Below are 18,561 nucleotides of genomic sequence, written 5' to 3'. Positions count from 1 at the left end.
CCCCAACCCCCCTTGTTTTTTTTAATAAAGGAAGCACTACTGCCTCTCTAAACAGCCCCAGGCTGCTTTTAAACTCTTTCTAATAACGCATCTAGAAGTGTTTCCCTGCTGAACCTGGCAATATTCCCTTAACCATCAATCATGAGAGATTCTTGTGACCTGCATGAAATACTCCTTCCTTAGGAGGGGTCTCTGGGTAACGTGTGCTTAACTGCTCCAAATCCCAAACATAGATACTATTGTTGAATAGCTGAATAATCAATATATTCCACAGAATCACCAGTCTTCCAAATGGAACTATTTACAGGAATTGGCTACTGTAGGTTTTTTAAAACAGGCTGAATGCAAACCAATACATTTTAAAAAGTTTCTCACATCCTAAAGAGGTTTTTTTTAATGTATCCATTAGCAAAGAGTTACTGGAATGTAAATTATAGTAGGTAAACTCTTACACAAAACCACTCCTTCTCTAAAGTCTTCCCCAATTTTGTGCCTCTGAACTATTGCAAATGCTGTGAAAGAGAAACAGAAACAATGAAGAGAAAACATCATTTAACCATGGCTTGTCTGCATTATGCATATGCAGGCAGATCTCTGTTGGTGCAGCAGAGAATGGAGCCATAAAATCTCAGCCCAACCCCCCTCACAAAGTAGTATATCAAGATGTGACAGAATACTGGCTTCAAGTTCTTTGGGTCTGACCTTCCCACCTAGAGCTTACAGTAAATAATAGCACAAACCTAGGTATTTATCAAATGCAGCAGTTTTAGAATGTGATCACATAACTTCTTACATTGCTTTTGATCTTGAACAGAACACATTTCTACACTTAAAATGCATTTGCCTGAGGCAGACTTAGTGTTGTTTATGGATATTTTACTGTGGCCATTACATTATTTATCTTACCCTTAACTCTAGAAGAAGCTGTCCCATAACAGCACAGAAGCTAGGGCTCCATATTTTGCCTGTCTCGATCTTTTTTCATAGCAGAAAAAAAGGAAAACATATTGCCTGTTTCTTTTGCCACAGAAAATGAGATCAGCAGCAACCCATTATGTTGGGACCAGGAATTATGCCTGTGTTCAATACTTGAATTGACCAGCACTTTAGGAGTAAGTTCTTGATTGCATTACAGATTCAATCTTGTCCAAAAATACACACAAAGACACAATTCACAGGAAAATCAAGGGGAAGGGTGCATGAGAGGGCTGAATGGGGTTCCTGGGAAGAAGCATGCCTCCACTGTAGCAGAGGAATTTCTGAGCTTACATTTAAACTTATGTTTAATTTGTACTGGGGAAAGAGGGAAAAAGACTTGTTCAGATCACAGAATTGCAATTATGTAAATATTTTAGAGAGAGCAGATTAGAAAAATAAGGAATATTTCTTTATTTAGATAACACAGACTACTCACTTTCTGTGGTATTCAACATCATAGTTTAATTTGTGGCCTTAGAAATTCAAAACAGTTTAAAATTTATTCTTACTTGAAAAGAGTGGGAAGGGGATGGCAGTTTTCTGGAAATGCAAAGAAAGGGTTCACCTAGACTTTCAGACTTGATTCCTGCCTAATCTAACTGGACCTCAGTTAGACCTTCCCAGGCCCAAAGCAAAAAGACAAGGGACAACAGTCACAAGTTGCATCAAGGGATGTTCCAATCAGACAGAAGGACAAGAAATATACACAATAAGGATGGTGAAACACTGCAACAGAGAAAATGAGTGACAGGAGCCATCCAGAATTCAGCTGGTAAAGGTCCTGAATGGTCTGGTCTCACTTTGAAGCCCTCTTCCTTGGGGCAGAAGGACACACTGACTTACAAAAGCCCTTTTCACCTGAACTAATTCTATGATTGTATCATTTATTTCTAGCAAAGTCTTTATTTAAAACCAAACACACTGACAATGCCTGCTGAGGTCAATAGCAATTTTTCTGGTTAACAGAGCAGTGATAGCTGCTCTCATCATCTTGCATCAAAATTCCTTCTTACTCCAAACTCCATTAATTAGCATCACTGTCTGGTTTGTGCTTACCTGCTTGCTTTTGACAGCAAAGTTTGATGGCTGACAAAGTTGATTTTCAATGGCAAAATGCAGTTGTCACAGATATTTTTTGTTTTGCCTTGCTTTCATTGCATGCAGCTGAGAAGCTCAAGCACATTTAGTCAGTAACCACAAGAAATAATGATTATTCAGTCTCCAGACAAGCTCTTAATGAGACTTACTTTGTGCAAAGGCTTCCTGCACGTCTCCTCCCACCCCAGTCAGAGAGTCCTGAGGTGCATGGGTCGGGGTGGAGCAGGCAGAGGCAGACCTGATGGGCATCGGAATAGGCCGGCTGATGGTGTGGCTGGGTGAGGAACGTGGGGAGCCTGCCCCCTGCGTCTGCAAAACAATCAAGGGGTTAAACAGGGGCTTTGCAAGAGCCTGCCTGCTCTCCTGGTCACCCATCCCTCAGCTTAAAGGCATCATGCTGTTTGTAGATCAGTTGGGTAATGTTAATTTTGCTAAAAGAAATAAACCAAAGTCAGTTGTTAGTTGACAGCAAGGCTTCTGTGTAGAGAAACAGTAAGTAGGAAAATATGAGTCAAGATCTGACTTCCTTTAAGCATGGGAAAATGTCAGGCAGCTGAATTAAAAAACCCCATGTTAATAAAGACCACACTACAGACCTCTCTGCCCTCTCCCCTCTCTCAGTCCCCCAGTTCACATGCATGTCTGACAAACTGTAACCCATTCTGGCTGTGAGATGGGGAAAGCTGCTGGCACCAGCACAGCTTTCAGCCTGGGCAAGGGACTGGCACAGCCCCTTTCAGCAGAGCACTGCCACTACAGCTGATCACAGCCCTGCCCTCTGCCTCCCTGCAGGACAAGTTCATGGTGCATGCAACCTCTCAGTGACATAAAGTCTGACACTTGCAATAAATAATACAAATTTCTGCTTTTTATTTGGAGCTAGAGAACTATTTAAGCCACTATTAAATTATCTGCTCCACAGGATATACTCAGGCCCTCCCAAAACACTGTGGGGATAGAGCAATATAAATTCCTGCTATGGGTTCAGCTGCTGGAAGTGAAAATGTTTTCACACCAGTCATAGAAATGTCATGCTATTAGCACCTCACAGTTAGGATCACTTAGCAGAAATTCAAGCAGACTTTACAAAATTGCAATTTTTACTAACACAGCTAGGTGAGTGATAGCAAGAGACACAGTGCTCTTCTCATCCACTGTTTCAAAATCCTGGGAATGTGTATCCATGTAAGAAAAAACAAATGCTGGAGCCCACACCAAACTGCACATGGCTTTTGACTGAAACCCAGTGTTCAGCAGATGCCAAGGATGGAGGTGGCTTGAGTGCTTTTAAAGGGGAACTGCAACCCAAGCTCCTGGTTGTTTTCAGTCAAAAGTGATCTCAGGGCTGGTGTTTCCCCTATCCTGGCTTTATTTTAAAAATACAGGAGGATTTCTTAACTCTTCCCATGGCATTTATTTTAACTCTGGTATTGGTTGCCACTGCAGCTCTGATATCGTTTGGCAAATATGTTCTAAAAAAGACAAGAGCAGCGCACTGCAGGATGAGTGCAGCATTGCCCTTGAGATTTTTATAAATTCCTGGCCTGGACCATAAATAATGTAACAGAATACTACGCTATTTGCTCTTTTCTCCTATCACCCCTTTCTAAGAGACATTATCACCTGAAAGCCATCAAGGGCAAATTAGGTTTATGAGAAATAAGCACATTACTGATGGAAGAATGGAAGATTTAATACTTATAATTTCTTTAATGACTGGTCTTAGAACATTTAAATGATGGATGAAAGGCAAGTCAAATATATAAAGGCCAGATGCTCTCCTGTTTCTAGAATCATCTATACCAGCTCCAGAAGAAATGGAGATATTTAATCCTCCAGAGGAAGGGCCCAGAGCAACCTGGAGATGCTCCAAGGTCCTTGATCCCTGCACATCAGGCAAGGCATCCAGGATCTACAGCTTTCTTCTCTCATGCCCTGATGGAGCACATTTCATCCTCAGTGAAACACATTTGCAAAAGAATTTTTGCTTCTCAGCTCTTTGAAAGACAAGTGCCCTTTTTCACTTGCCACCTTTTTTCCTTAGCTCTCCTTTGCCTCTGATCTCTGTTCTGTGAACATCAACAACAGTGGGAACTTTCAGAGAAAGATGAGGAAAAAAACAGACAAAATTTGCTTCCTGTAATCAAGTCACATTCAGGAATGAACTTCAGAATAGGCATTTTATTTACTAAAAATAACAGGTGCCCATCAGTACTTCAGCGCTGGAATTTTCCCTTAAGAGAAATGCGAAAGCTGCTGCACACCCAGTGCTTACCCTCTGTCTGCTTTGCAGCTATGACTGAGAGCTTGTGTTTATGATAAACACAAAACGTTTGGGAAGCACAGGAAGATGAAGCAATCAGAGTCCAGGAAAAAACTCCTCACTTTTTATACTATTTGGGCAGTATCAGACAGAACTGATGAACAGCAAGTTAAAATAGGAGGACATTAGGGAACGCCTGATTTCAGAGAGGTGAAAACTTAATATATTTTACTCATCTAGATCCACCTCAGCCCAGGTTCCTGGGAATGAAGTGGTATTAGGATCGGATTCCTGCTTAGCTGTTGTCAGGAGAATTGTGGTTTTCAAAGGCTGGACCTAATGGTCTGAAATCCGCTATGACAGCCAGTCTTAACTTCTTGGTAAGGTCAGCAGAGAAGACAAGCACTGAACTGCTCCCAAACCTTGACAGCTCTACCAGCTAAGGACTAAGGCATGTTGAAAGGGGAGCTACCACAGCCACCGTGGATATTTGGATGGCTTCAGCTTTTGTGTTGTACTTGGCTGCAGCTATCAGTGTTCTCATGCCTTTCAGGAAAACTTTCAGGTATTTTATTTAATTCACCATCCCTAGTCGAATTGCTACAGCTTTTAAGTCAACGCTTGCTAGACAGGAAAATTTTCCCACTATCAAGAGTCATGCATGCTTAGCATAAAATGCTTGAAATGAAAACCGGCTTTACGGGAGCTTTAGCCCATTGCTCCCTCTGCTGGGACTGAACTGGGATGACACATAGGGAAATCGCACAGCCTCATCAAACGACAGGGATGTGAAGAACTCATTATCCTTTCTCAAGGAAGGACAATGGAGAAATAGATAATTCATAAGCATTAGATGAATTGCAAGGCTGCTCATTCCAATTGAATTCCTCCAGAAATTAATTTAAGCCTGTTTCTCTCAACAGATCGTGAAATGGCATAGCATAATGGGGATCATTAAATGGAAATGGTGAGAGTAATTCTTTAGCATCATCACCTGGTATTCAGAGAGGCTATTACTCTTGGGAAAAAAAAAAAATCTCATAAAAATACCTCATAACAGCCTGAAAATGTACTTTCACTTACACTGTCCAGTGAACATTTTATATGATAAGGTAACTCCTGTCACAATGGAAGCTTCTCTTTTGCCAGCAGATCTTACATGGAGGTGATATTTGGTCAGATTTATTTTTTTGTGTGCAACGAACTGATGCTTACAAAAATTAGCCAAATGTTAGTTTTATGAAGGTGAGCATTACCTACAAACTCTGCATGCTGTTCTGCAGACAGAACACACCAGACTTGTGACTGCACTTCTGCTGATGAAAGCAGGAGGAAGTGCATTTTGTAAAAATGAAATGCTTTTATTGAACTCATAAATCAGACTGCTATCTGGAAAGTGACTTTTTTTTTTAAACCTAATTAATATATTTCCAAGATCTGTTACAATACCCAAAAGCTCCAAAACAACTAAATCTTCTACAATTTACTATTAGTAATGTAAATACTTCTTTTTTTTGATCCAGGTTGCAGAAAACATTTATTTTCCCGAAGACTCATGGGCCTGTTCGCATCAGTGCCAATTGTAAAGATGTGCACACTATGCCCTGACTCTTCCTGGATAAAATGGGCTTTCAAACTTACTGCCCTTGTCTAATCTAAGCTCAGTTATGTTTTTCTTGAAAGTATCAGATTTCTCATTACATTTTCAAAATATTATCTATTTAATTCATATTCTAGGTTGGTTTCACTACAGTTGAGGGGTGCTTTCTACACCTTACATGTTTTAATTTAGAGGAGTAAGTAAAAGATCAAGATTCCTTGTAGCCATGACTCACTTTCTAGAGTGCTACGATGTTTCATTGTGAAAATTGTTCCAAGACACTAATGTGGGAAATAACTGCAAAATATTAATTTTGGTCAAAAGAACACACACACACTTCTCAAGCAAAGGAAGTAAAACAAATCACAGGAACACAATCACATTTAGGAGTTAGTCAGGCCTCCAAAGTGGAGGTAACTTGCTACCTGTTTCAACTCTTCTTCCTAAAGAAAAAAGAGGATCAGCACATGAGATAAGCCAGGATGTAAGTGAAGAACAAAAAACAAAGCCAAATTTGGAGTACAGTGTTAAAAGTACAGTCAAGATAGTTGACAATATGAGACCAGGTTAAGGTACCACCTCTGCACACTCTGAAACACCGGAACAGGGCAAAGCATTCAGAAAGCTGCTGTTGTTTCCTACCCCAGATCTTCTTTGTCCAGGCAGTGACTGACAGCAGGCAGACCTCACTGCTAGTTGTGGCACTGCAGCATTTCATGGGTAGAACAAAAAGTACCCCGCCTACTTCCAGCTCCCAAAAATCTGCTGGCTGGTCAGTGGGCTCTTCTGCTGAGGTGCCACTGATTCGTGCATTGTGGCTGCAGAAGCTTGTGTCTGAGGAGGGGCAAATGACATAAGGTGCTCAAACTCATGGTTTGATGCAAATGGATCTAAATGGGTGCATGTTGCATCTAAATGGATTTCAGTGAAATTCCTTCTGCTGTTATCTGAACAATATTTGACCCAAGTTGCACGGAATTTCCATGAACTCATTTTATCTGCCATAGACAACAACAAAATAGACTCCTATGCTATTCAGGGCATTTTCTTCCAATGTGAATTTCGGGCATCATCTGTCCTGAAGCACATCAGGTAAAATAGGGCTGCAAATAAAAACACATTTTCCCTCTTACCCCAGTCTGCCTTTAAAAATGCACATGCTTTTTGATATCTTCATTTTTAACTGAGATCCTTTGTTGAGACATGTTTCATCTGTTTAACAAGGGCCTGCTTCTGTACTTGTGAAACAAGTGTTGTAGGGAAAGCATCTCTAAGGTGAGAGAGGTACATGTGGTTGTCAAACAACTCATCTGACAGAACCAACTACTGAATAAGTTCAAGGAACTTTAACTTAAGGGCAAAGTTAAAGGAATAGCCAAGTGATTCTATACTGTCAGCTGCAGTGAGCAATAGCGTACAGTGCTGAGGTTTATTTTCTGACAGCCAACAGTTAACTTGTTTTACGTGTCAGTTTCTTTTCTTATTCTTACTCCACTTAGCAGTAGGTGACAATGATGATGCAGCGCTGCTACAGGAACATCATCATCTGAGCATCATCTGAAACCCCTGAATTGAAAGCCCAAGGCGAAAAATAAAGAGGGAGAGAAGCAAAGCCAAATTTTGTAGGTAGAAACAGTCAGGTTCTGCAGTATTCTGTGGTTACATCTGCTCTCTCTCTTCTCCTCTCTTGCTTCACTCTGTTTTCCTTGGCAGTACCAGGTGCAGCTCCTTACCTTCAGCAGCTTCATGAGGCCTTCTAACTGAACCATAAGCTCCCTTCGGCTTTCCTGGAGAGCAGACATCCTCTGTTCCAGCTCATCCTTCCGCTGTCTGAGAAACAAGCAGATCTGATCAGAGCCTGCTCCTCACAGTATCAGAGCAGCTTTTAACTGCATCATTTTCCCAGCCCTACTATGGGATACATGCCTACAGACCACAGGAAAGCAAACACACTATGAATTCAGCACAGTGCTTAGGAAAGTGGCTATGTGAAGGCTGGGGAGTTCCCTCATACTGGGAATCGTCGTGGGACTGAAGAGTGATTAGGGAAAAGACAGACACTGATACAGACCCTTCTTCAAAGAACAAATGAGGGTCAAACAAGTTTGTGCTATATTCCCTTGTGGAAATGCCTGGCAATTTTAGCTTTGGAACTCTCTTGTCAATAACCTCACTAGCTGTCAGAAGAAATTAAAGCCATGCCCTGAAGGACAGGAAATTACAGCAGGGGCATTGAACACAGTGAGATATGAGAGAAGCTAAGAGAGTTCAGAAATTCAGACAAAAACCCACAGTGATCTGCTTTTGTTTCTACTTTTTTTTCTGAAAGCAAGAGGAAGACTATCACATAGTAGAGACATGACTGCTTGAAATTAGCTCTTTGGACTCGGAGTCCAGTGCTGGTTGTGTGACAGTGTGAATACTGAGACACTGCAAGTGTGACAGTCTCTCTGTGCCCCCATAAATCTGAACAGCTTTGATTCTGCTTTGATTCACAGCTCCACTGCACAGGATGGGGGATCAGTGTTTGCACACGTTCAATCACTAAACCGGGTGAGGTCCCCACCTAAAAACAAAATAAAATTGTTGCTTCCTGGAAGTTATGATTTAATTAACATTACTATTGAAAAATATACATACTAGGTATATTTTATACACTACTGCATTGCAAATAACATATAAACACTGTGTTGTTAGCCTTGTACTACCTACAAGATATGACAATTTAATCCCAAATGGAAAAGCACTGGAACCAACAAGACTTAAGTACATTTCCTGTATTTAGGGCAATATGAAACCCTGATTTCAAGCCTTCACTGTAAGTGAGCGACTACAGATACAGTCAATGTTGTAGATTTCTACAGGACTGCTCATGTGTGCTATCTCTCACCTATATAATAGGATCATATAGTAACACTGCCATGTTGCATTTAGTCTTCTGAAGGATTGATCTATTTCCTGCTACAAAATGCCTGTGTTGGCTTTTTTTTTTCCACACACGTGTAATGGTTGGAAATGCTATGAACTGCACAAAGGCAATGGAGTTTAAGAAACTGCTAACAAAAATAAGGTCTGTGTAATTCAAAGTGGCAGGTACAGAGCTCTGCTGGGTTTTAGATTCATTCCACAGGGAGACAGGATCTGAGTAGTGTGCACTGTACAGACTACTCCTCTGATGTTTTTTTCCTGCTGTACTCAGGAGCAATTTCTTGGAAGTAAAGGGTTTTCCAGCCTGTCTCCAAGACAATACTGGTAATGTGAAGGAATGCCATGTTCAGGACTTCATTTCAGCGAGTGCCACACTACAGCAGTTGTGAAAGTAGATGTGAAAGATGCTGGGACAGGTACCCATAACATGATTTACAGATTCCAGCATTTCTTAATACAATGTGAACTAAATTGCTCTACGGCCTTAAGGACTTTAAGCCTGAAAAATCGGCAGGGTAACAGACATAAATCAGGGCTGCTATCCTGAGTCCTGCTGTTTTACACATAAGAACAGCCTTGTGCCATCTTAAGTATCTAGGAATTTGAGGTGGTGTCAAAATTCCCCAGTAAATCCAAAGTCAGACTTTCGCCTTTCAAATGGTGAACATTTCAGAAGGAATGCAAAGCAGTTCAGACCCACAGATTAAAAGTTATTTTCTGATTCTCACAGTGCATATTAAATCAGGAAAGATACAGTTGAGGAATTCAGCATCACTGCCCTAAGGACATCGCATGTCAAGACATCAAAGTAAGGGTATTATACTTTAATATGTGTATCAAAATTGAAAAGAGGGAAAAGTTAAGTAGTCGGCCTGCTAACACTGCACAATCATTCCTTTTTTTTTTTTTTAAGTATAATGAATTTTATTAGTCAACTACATAGAAAGCTGATTTCCTAGCTGAAAATAGACTTTAGGTTTGATGGACAAGAGCTACATTATTGGTATATTTTATAGAGTGTACATGTTTTCATGACGGTCAGTTTTATATGTCTCAGAATGTCACTTGCCTGTAGATCTCTAGAAGTAATTACATACTAAAATCACTCATAGAAATGAAAAGGCTAATTTGTATTTAGATTGGAAAGCAGAAGTAAACATTTGTTAATCAGAAAAATATTTTAGTGTGGAAAACTCCATAATAAAACTATCAAGTATTTTTAAGGAAAAAATTTTAGCACAATTTCTTACAGTAATTTCCTTCGGCTACGAATCAGACCACTAAAATATTAGTTGTGTGAGGAGTGGCTAAGTGGCAAAAAATGTTCTTCAGTCAGGGGCAGAGCAATCTAGCATTATTTCACTGGGAAGAAAGTGCTTACACTCTATTCTCTATTTACATAGAGCATTTTGAATAGTTCTTACTGGATTCTCTGTCTGGCTCTTACAACATTAACTTCAGGACTTTCAGGGAGCCTATGGATCTGGGCCAATGACAACTGTACTTCAATGTGATATACATGGAAATTAGTAAATCCAGGTACAGTATTGTAACTAACATGCACACACATCCATATTAAAGTTCTTAGCTTTGTGGGATAACTGGAGGAAGGATCCTCTAAATCTTCAGCAGCTGCAGATGACATTACTCCTCACCCCCACGTGACAAGGAGGATCATTCTGCAACCTGGTTTTGCACCATGAAGAGAACTGACCTCTCCTTAGAGCTCAACACATGGGGGAACATCTAATTCTGGCTGTATTTTCACGTAGTTACGTATTTTCTTTAGCATAAATGAGAAATCTTCGTGAAGGCATTTGTTCTGAACATTTTTTCCCATCTAATTAATGGCAATTGGACCAGGCTGTGGGGACCTATTCCAAATGACCTAAGGGCCTAACTCTGCAAACACTAATGCACATGCTTAACTTAATGTAGAGGAGTAATATGTGAGATTCCTCATGCATGCAGTTTAAAGCATAAGCTTAATTACTTCTAGGACAACAGGCTGCACCAAAAATGGATTAAAGATACACATTGGTTGACTTACTTTAAAGAGTCTCCAAAACCATAAGCCAGGCTTATCTCTTATTTCTTCTCTTACTGAGAATGACTGGGTGGCCCCTGTCAAGGCCAGAGGTCTTACTGCCGTGGACTTACCTCAGGAGCCGGAGCTCTGCAAGGAGAGTGGGATTTTGTTGGGCCTTCTCTGGTGTGGGCTGAGATGCTTGCTCATGTTCAAGTCGCAGCCTCTGGATCTCCTGTAGGATTTCTCTTGGGGATGAGAATAAGCAGAAGACCACAAGTCAGTAATTTTCCACAAAACCAGTTCACTGGACATTGCAAGAGGTGAAAAAGTATGACTGTATTTAGCTTTTAATCATTAAAGATGTACACAAAATGACTGGGTTGCAGCTAACCAAAGAAGCCCTCAGCAATGCGAGAGGGCTCTGGATGTTTTCTAAATAAACTCTTAGGATTTTGCCATAAAGGGAAATTTATTTCAAGACCCTCCCGAAAAACAGAGGTAGACATAAAATAGCTCTATGCTTGACTATGCTTTAATTCTTCACCATGCACATTTCCAGCACACCACAAACTTAACAAAAATTAAAGTAACCTTTCCGGACATTGTTGAGTATCAGAGGAAATATTTAGCACTTAAAAAAGTATTTCTAATGTAAGTAAAGATGTGAGAGCAGTTGACAATTCACGGCGAAGCACTTTAATAGGACTCCTTACAACTGGCTTGTCAGCCCTGGAGTGCTGCCAAAAGGCTAATACTAAGCTTCACAGCAGAAGGTTGAAACCTTTGTGAATTTTGTTTCTTCTTCACAATGTGCTGGAAGCAGACAGTCAGGAGGCAGCCTCAAACTATGAAAGGCAAATAGAGGCTGGAGCTGGTGGTGCTCATTACACGGTGACAGAAGGCAGTGCAGAGTTTGGAATAGGAAACCATCTGGTCTGGGCTGGCCTCTGTTTTACAGTCCGGCACTAAAAGCAGAGCTCTGCTGCCATACATTTCATGGCATGAGGCAGTCTGGTAGCCAGGGCCAGGTTCTCTGCTGTTGACAAACGGGCATCACTACTTTTTGGGGCAGGCTGGCCTATTTCTCCTGGACACTCTCAGTCTTGGTCACATCTGTACCTCCTGTCTCATTTGATTAGCAGCCTAACTGGCTGCTAATCTTCCTGCAAACCTTTCCCAGGCAGACTGTGTTCTGGAGAGCTTTAATCATCTTTTTCCCAAATAAAAGCAGGGGAGCATAACATTACAAGCGTGACTGATCCTTTTATCATTTCATGTTATAGTGCTACTGAGAATCCAACTGAAAGTTAATCCGGTCTTGAAACAAGACAGGCTTTTTTTTCTAAACTCTTAACAAACAGCAGCTGCAAACAGTAAAGTATCCATGATTACATCATGTCGTTGGACAGTACACTTATTAAAACAGGGGGTGGTTATGGATTTCAGAGCCTTTATCATATTGTGTGGACCTTTCTGTGCTATGGTTTTTTTGTAGGGGGAGATGTCTGTGCCTGTATAAGCACACTGTACAGGTGTAGGTGGTAAAAAATGCTAAGAAACAAGCACATATGTAATATATGGGACTGAACAAAACCAGGTACTTAGTGGATGCTTACCGGTTTTTATTTTCAAGCTCTGCAATCAGCTGCCTCTGTTGCTTGTTTGCATCGATGGTGAAGGAGATATCTGATGCCCCTCTCTGCTGACTCGGCTGCTGTTGTAAAACAGAGAAGGCTGCATTGAAAGAGGAATAGCCAGCATGCACCATGAGTTCAACATAGATCTGTTCTGTGAAATCTGTGTACAGAAAGTGCAGTACCAAGCTTGCCTACACTAAAAAAAGAGCATTCATGTTGTGCTCATACCAGTATGGAACCATTCCTAGTAAAAGCAGAGTAAGTGCTAGAGTAAATAAGACTCAAGTGTTTAGCATCCTGTCATTCACTGCTTTTTCATGCAGCTTCATCTGAACCAATTGTAAAAGGCAATGACACTGCTGCAGGCAGTTGCTGTAATGTGGCTCTTGATTTTGATGCTACAGACAAGAGGAATACACTGAAGCAAAAACCAGTGTCTGCCTCCAGAAAGAATGGGATGTGTTTCCAGTGCAGTGATGCTTCACTCTCTTGAAAGGATGGTTTTACTTTCAGCTTGAAAGCAGTACTCATCAGTCTGGCTGTTTTCCTATATGCTCTCATGATACTTCAGAACACCTCTTTCCCCAGTCCTTCAGGCACAGGAAAACTTCTTTTTCCCCCAATAAAATGAGATGGGAATTTGTCTCTTACCAAACTAGGCAGTGCTCACTACAGCTTCACTGGACCATGCTCTTTTTGCATGTCTATCAGCAATAACCAATTACTGTTTTCCTTGTTCACACTCCTGTATTTCAGTATTGTAGCAATGACAACACAGAGCAGGACATTTAAAAGTATCACAACTACCAAAGATATCCATTTATTTTTAACTCCAACCTGAAAGAATCAGGTATTTAAAAATACTCTGCTGAGTTACTGCTGTGATATGAGGGTTTCTCACCACAAAAAGCCCCGTGTAGTGTAACTCTGGAGCACTATTTTATGTGGTGCCAGGCATCTCCTCCACCAGGAGGTGGACCCTCAAAAAGGCTGGAGATACATCTCAATAGCCTAGCAAACCTAACAAAGGTTAGGACTGTCTATGGGGAAAGGACAGTATGTCTCCCTTGTAACCACATACTATTTTTTCTGCCATGGATACATTTTCCCATTAACACATCAACCAAAGGGAAGCAGAACAGTGCATAAAGAAGAACTGATACACGCTGGTGGATGTCATGACTCATACAGGAGGAATCAGGATCTTTATCCTGAATGCCCACTGTTATTAATATATTTAGTTCCTTAAAAAACCAGAATGACCATTGGCAAAGCTTTAAAAATTTCCACTGCCCCTCCTGGGTGTCACTCTTTTGCTTGGAAAGATTTCTGTCTATAGAAACCTTCTCTTTTCCTTCTGTCTCTTTTGTTCAAAGACCACAGATGGATGGCAATGAGAAATTCAGTATTTTCCTTCAAGTCAGCTCTGTTTATATTGTTTTCCCCCCCACATCAAGGACACATGTTATATGGAACTGATGTCAAGCAATTTTTAACCAGAGACATTATTAATGGGAAATCTTGTTTCCGTAAAGAATTACTGTCATTCAGAAATAAGACCATCATCTACAGGTTGCCTTAAATTTGAAACACCGTGTCACATGTTTGGACTCGGCTGGCAGAACAGGAGCACCCCTCTCTTCCCAGGCAGCTGCAGGCAGTGTGAAATCTCCGTGACAGAGTCTGCACAGGGCAGCAGATTCATCTCCACCTGGCGTGAACGTGACTCAGAATCTTTACACGACGTGTGGTACCCAATTTCACCCTTTCAATTGAGCCCACAGTGTAAATCTCAGTGTGAAAATGTTTCTGGGCACTCCAGATCAGCTGCTTTTCACTTAACTGTCATTCATGGTCCCTTGTTCTACCAAATGGGCTGAGATCGAAAAAAAGTAGCTATGCTAACCTTTTATGTACCATTTAAGATTTTATATACTTTGATTAGGTTCCTGCTTCATTCTCTCTTGTTCCTGAATGCAGTTAGTGAGGTTTTAGCCTGTCATCACCTTCTATCTTTGGACACAGAGAGCGGAATAATCATTGCTCTGAAATGAAAATGGGAGCCAGGGCTAATGCAGGGGGTCATTACAGTCATCCTGCTGAAGAACATTCTTTAATATCCTTAGTACTTAGGGCCCCAGTTGCTGTGATATTTCAGCTAGAGAGTAAAATGGATTCACCATCCCATTTTTCCAATGCAGTAAATCATTAACCTTTAACCAAAGCTAGTCCAGACAATATTTTATAGTCCTTCCTGAGTTCAAGATGTCAGATTCCCTTTGATGCAATTATTTAAATACCACTGCATTAGTATATCGATTATATGCATTAGTATGTGGATTCTTTGGATTAAACGGACTGCATAAAAGTGTTATTATTAAAGCATAACAGCCTCTGATGAAAAGGATAGGGAAAAATAATCCATTAATCATTACACTGTCAGATGTAATTTCCCTGATCTTGCCAAGCCCCTGGAACATGACAGAAGGAAAGTACCTTCCTTTAATTAAAACACTTACTGATGAAGAAGTTTCTGCTGCCAGCCTTGCTGCATACCTGGCGATCAGCTTGTGTTCTTCATCCAGGCGACTTGCACTGTCGAGGACGCTGCTCAGGGGGAGGGGGAAACAGCAAGACAGGATTATACATGGCAAAACCCCATTGCCTCAGTCCCACCACCACCTCACACCCCCACAGTACAGAACAAAGGAGCAAACCACCACCAAACTAGGAACAGCTGATGTTAACCGAGCAAAGGGGAGAAGGGGGAGGGCAATTTCCCTAGAAAGATCAGCTCTAAGGGCCCAGGCAGCACCTTCCCCTTAGGGGGAAACAGCAGCAGTTTGCAATCCATAGTAAAGGTTGTACAGGATGCAACGTGCAGACTGCTCTGCCCAAAAAGGGTTGGGAGGTGGTTAGGACCACCAGTCAGCATTTATTTTATATCTCAGCTTTGTCATCTCACCTGGAAGAGTGATAACTTTTTGGACAGCAGATTAGCAGGAACCTCAGTGTTTGTTGAGAAAAACTTTAGAAGCTTTGTCAGACTTGTAACAGAAAACAATATTTAGGACAGTTTTGCAGGGCACTTACCAAGGTCTCATGGATCACTGTTTGGAACCACTGATCTAGGAACTTATAATCAGACTTTCTCTTTTATTCTTGGTATTTGGGAGCAAGATTTCAAAGAGTCACATGACTGTGATCCACAAGTGTAAAAACTAAACAGAAAATATGCTGAATTCCTTTAAAATATTTCACCTTATTTTCTCCCCTTAAGAATATAAAATGCAAATATTTCAGGTTAATCCTTTTAGAGCTGTCCTTATTTTAAATAGAAGCTATTATTTAGCCAGATGAGCAGGAAAAAGGTACTATAGTGAGAACCTTCACTATTTCTAAACATTTAGAAGTTTGCAGAGAGCCATCAAAACTAATAAACTGACAAAACCAGAAACCTGAAAAGGACTTAGTTGACCCTGGATAAGCCTGGGCCTTAGCATCCTATACTGCATTACTTTTAGTATATACAGGAGAGGAAACAATGAAGTCCCTAAGAGAGGAATGCTTTGCCGCATAGAATACAAGGCAGCCGGAGGACTATCCCAGACACAGGTAAGTCTGGCCTCTTTTCTTATCCCTTGGCAACTGTATGATGGTTTTTGGCTAAAGGGAAACAGGCACAAATCTCCCTGCCCACGGGCTCTTCTGGGCATGCAACTGGTTGCTGGCAAATGAGCTTCACATTTCAAAAGACTCTGGGCATGGGATTTATATTCTGATTTTTTTCTCGGAAACTGTACCTTGAACTTGAAAAGCCTTCCAGAGGAAAATGGCACTTGTGCCAAAAGCTCTGCTTTTTGAAGAACTGATATATTTAAAAGGAATATTTCTCTAAAACTTCTCAGTGAGCTCCGTGTCCCTCAGGGAACTACAGTGCACATGTTTTGGTTGGCTTGATTAAATCCACCAGGATTTAAACGTTACGTTTGGAGGATGAGCAGAGGTTCATATTCAGTGATCATTAAACTAAAGCTGGGTGTCATGTGGATTTGCTACAGCTTACTGATGCAAGAGAAAAGAGACAAACATCATCTTTTTCTCATTCTGATAATAACCTGTGAGACCACAAACACAGTTTAGAAACATAGTAAAGCTCTGAAAAGTAAGACACAGAGAGGTTCTATGTAAACAAAAATTGTGCTGCAGACTGCATGTGAGACTTCTGGGGGTAGATGAACATTTCTGGTTTTGGTTATGTTCATTTTGTTACAAATACAGGCTTAATTTTATACTTACTGAGATTATGGTGGGATAACTGATATACCTTCTGAACAGACCAAAGCTAAAGGCAATTTTCTAAATTTATACAGCTCTGCATCTTACATACTTATGCTTACTGTCTAATATGTCATCCAGATAAAGAAAGGGGTGAGCAACTCTTTCAGACACATAAAATTATGTAAACTGGGTAATAAGGGCTACTTTTATGACAGTTTAATTAATTTTTAATTTTACCATAATGACTAAAACATTGCATCCTAACAGATGGTTGTGAAAACAGCAAGCATTCAGCATCAACTCTCCTTTTTATGGCAATGTGCAGCCATATTATCCATCTTGAAAAAATGGATTATAGTTCCACTTGTTGGCATAATACAATCTGCACCACAGTTCTGAGATGTAAGCTAACACTTAAGAAAACTGCTTTACTGAATGAACCAAGCCCCTGCAGCTTTTTGAGTCTTACTTGTATTTAATATCTGTGATATATATTTATGTGTGGATGGATGTCATAAAGTAGATGTAGCAATGAGTCAAATTTGGTCTATGAATGCCACAAATCACTAACCCCAAAGCTCTAAAAATTAAATTTCAATGTCTGGGATAAATTTACTTCTGGAATATACCTATTCTATGTGACCATTAAGCACAGAAGTATGCATGGCAGCATTAGCCTCCACTGCCAAGAATTTCATGTCTCAGAGTTCTCAGATTTACTGTAATTCCCTTCTGTTCTACTTCACCAACTTCACAGACAACCACACAGTGATACAGTAAGACAATTGTATACAAAGGGTTTAAAATGTTATGAATACACATGCACAATTTGGGACCTCAGGGGAAAGATTCAGGCATCCTTTTGAGAGAAACTGGACATTTTGCATACAAATGTCCTACTGTTGTTCCTTCTTCTCTAAAACACACTGCTTCTCCATTAGTGATCATTTCTTTAAAGACCTTACAATTATTAGCAGTAATTGGTCTGGCATCTATCACCATTCAGCTGGAGAGTGAATATCCAGTATTATCACCTGTACAATAGGACTTCTGTGGTCTAAGGTAGCTCCATAAAAAAGTGATCTCAAAGCTGCAGGCAAAGGATGAAAAACATGAGAACCTACGAGCGAAGGAGTGACTCTGGAGGATCTTTGCTACTTCTCAGGCTTCTGATGTGTCAGACCAGCCTGTTCTGCAGCAGGCATGCCACAATAGCTGATGTGGATGCTCCCTGCTGGTCTTACAACTATGTCACCACTGGTTAGATGAGTCTCTTGTGAAATTTTTGCAATAGAGGTATCAGTGTGGTCTTCATGACGTGCTCTTATCCCACAAAGCCTTGCTTAATAAATAATTTGGTCTAAAAAATAAAAATTAAAAGGTTGGTTTCTAAGCCCCAGGGCTGTAAAAAAACCCCCACACAAATCCTACCAGCAACACACCAAATGTATTCTGAGGCCTCTTTAACTGTTACACTTTCAAAGTTGGCCTGGTTTTAAGACACTTTAAACTGAGACAAATCATCTGAGTCCTCTGCTACTGTTAATTTGCCATTTCCTTTAGAACACCAAGATTTTACCACCAAAATGTTGTAATACTCAGCTATGTGGGAATAATTACAAAAACTAATTCTGTTCAATGGAGCCAAATGTCTACACATTTCCTCTGTAGCAATTGGTCTCTGAATGGTTTTCCTCTTTCAAAGTAAGATTAGACCAGCCTTCCTAGCTAGAGTTGTGCACACCCC

At 40.6% G+C, this 18,561-nt stretch overlaps 1 protein-coding gene across 17 annotated transcripts in view; it reads right to left on the bottom strand.

Annotated features, from left to right (window-relative positions):
* DTNA (dystrobrevin alpha) overlaps positions 1–18,561 on the bottom strand; it is a 222,528-nt gene that overhangs the window by 14,966 nt on the left and 189,001 nt on the right. For 13 of the 17 annotated variants that reach the window (XM_039550262.1, XM_039550263.1, XM_010401202.4 and 10 more), the window contains 5 exons: positions 15,053–15,140; positions 12,513–12,610; positions 11,028–11,141; positions 7,673–7,769; positions 2,226–2,385 (listed from right to left, as the gene is read on the bottom strand). In XM_039550262.1, the coding sequence (XP_039406196.1) occupies positions 2,226–2,385; positions 7,673–7,769; positions 11,028–11,141; positions 12,513–12,610; positions 15,053–15,140 (557 nt within the window). Of the gene's footprint in view, positions 1–2,225; positions 2,386–2,962; positions 6,383–7,672; positions 7,770–11,027; positions 11,142–12,512; positions 12,611–15,052; positions 15,141–18,561 lie in introns of those variants that run through there. The other 4 variants (XM_020584111.2, XM_039550264.1, XM_020584112.2 and 1 more) reach the window with 1 other exon arrangement.

This window comes from Corvus cornix, chromosome 2 (genome assembly GCF_000738735.6).
Source record: "Corvus cornix cornix isolate S_Up_H32 chromosome 2, ASM73873v5, whole genome shotgun sequence".
NCBI lineage: Eukaryota > Metazoa > Chordata > Aves > Passeriformes > Corvidae > Corvus > Corvus cornix.
Note: the sequence above shows the minus strand (reverse complement) of the source record. Positions and strands in the feature narration are given on the sequence as shown.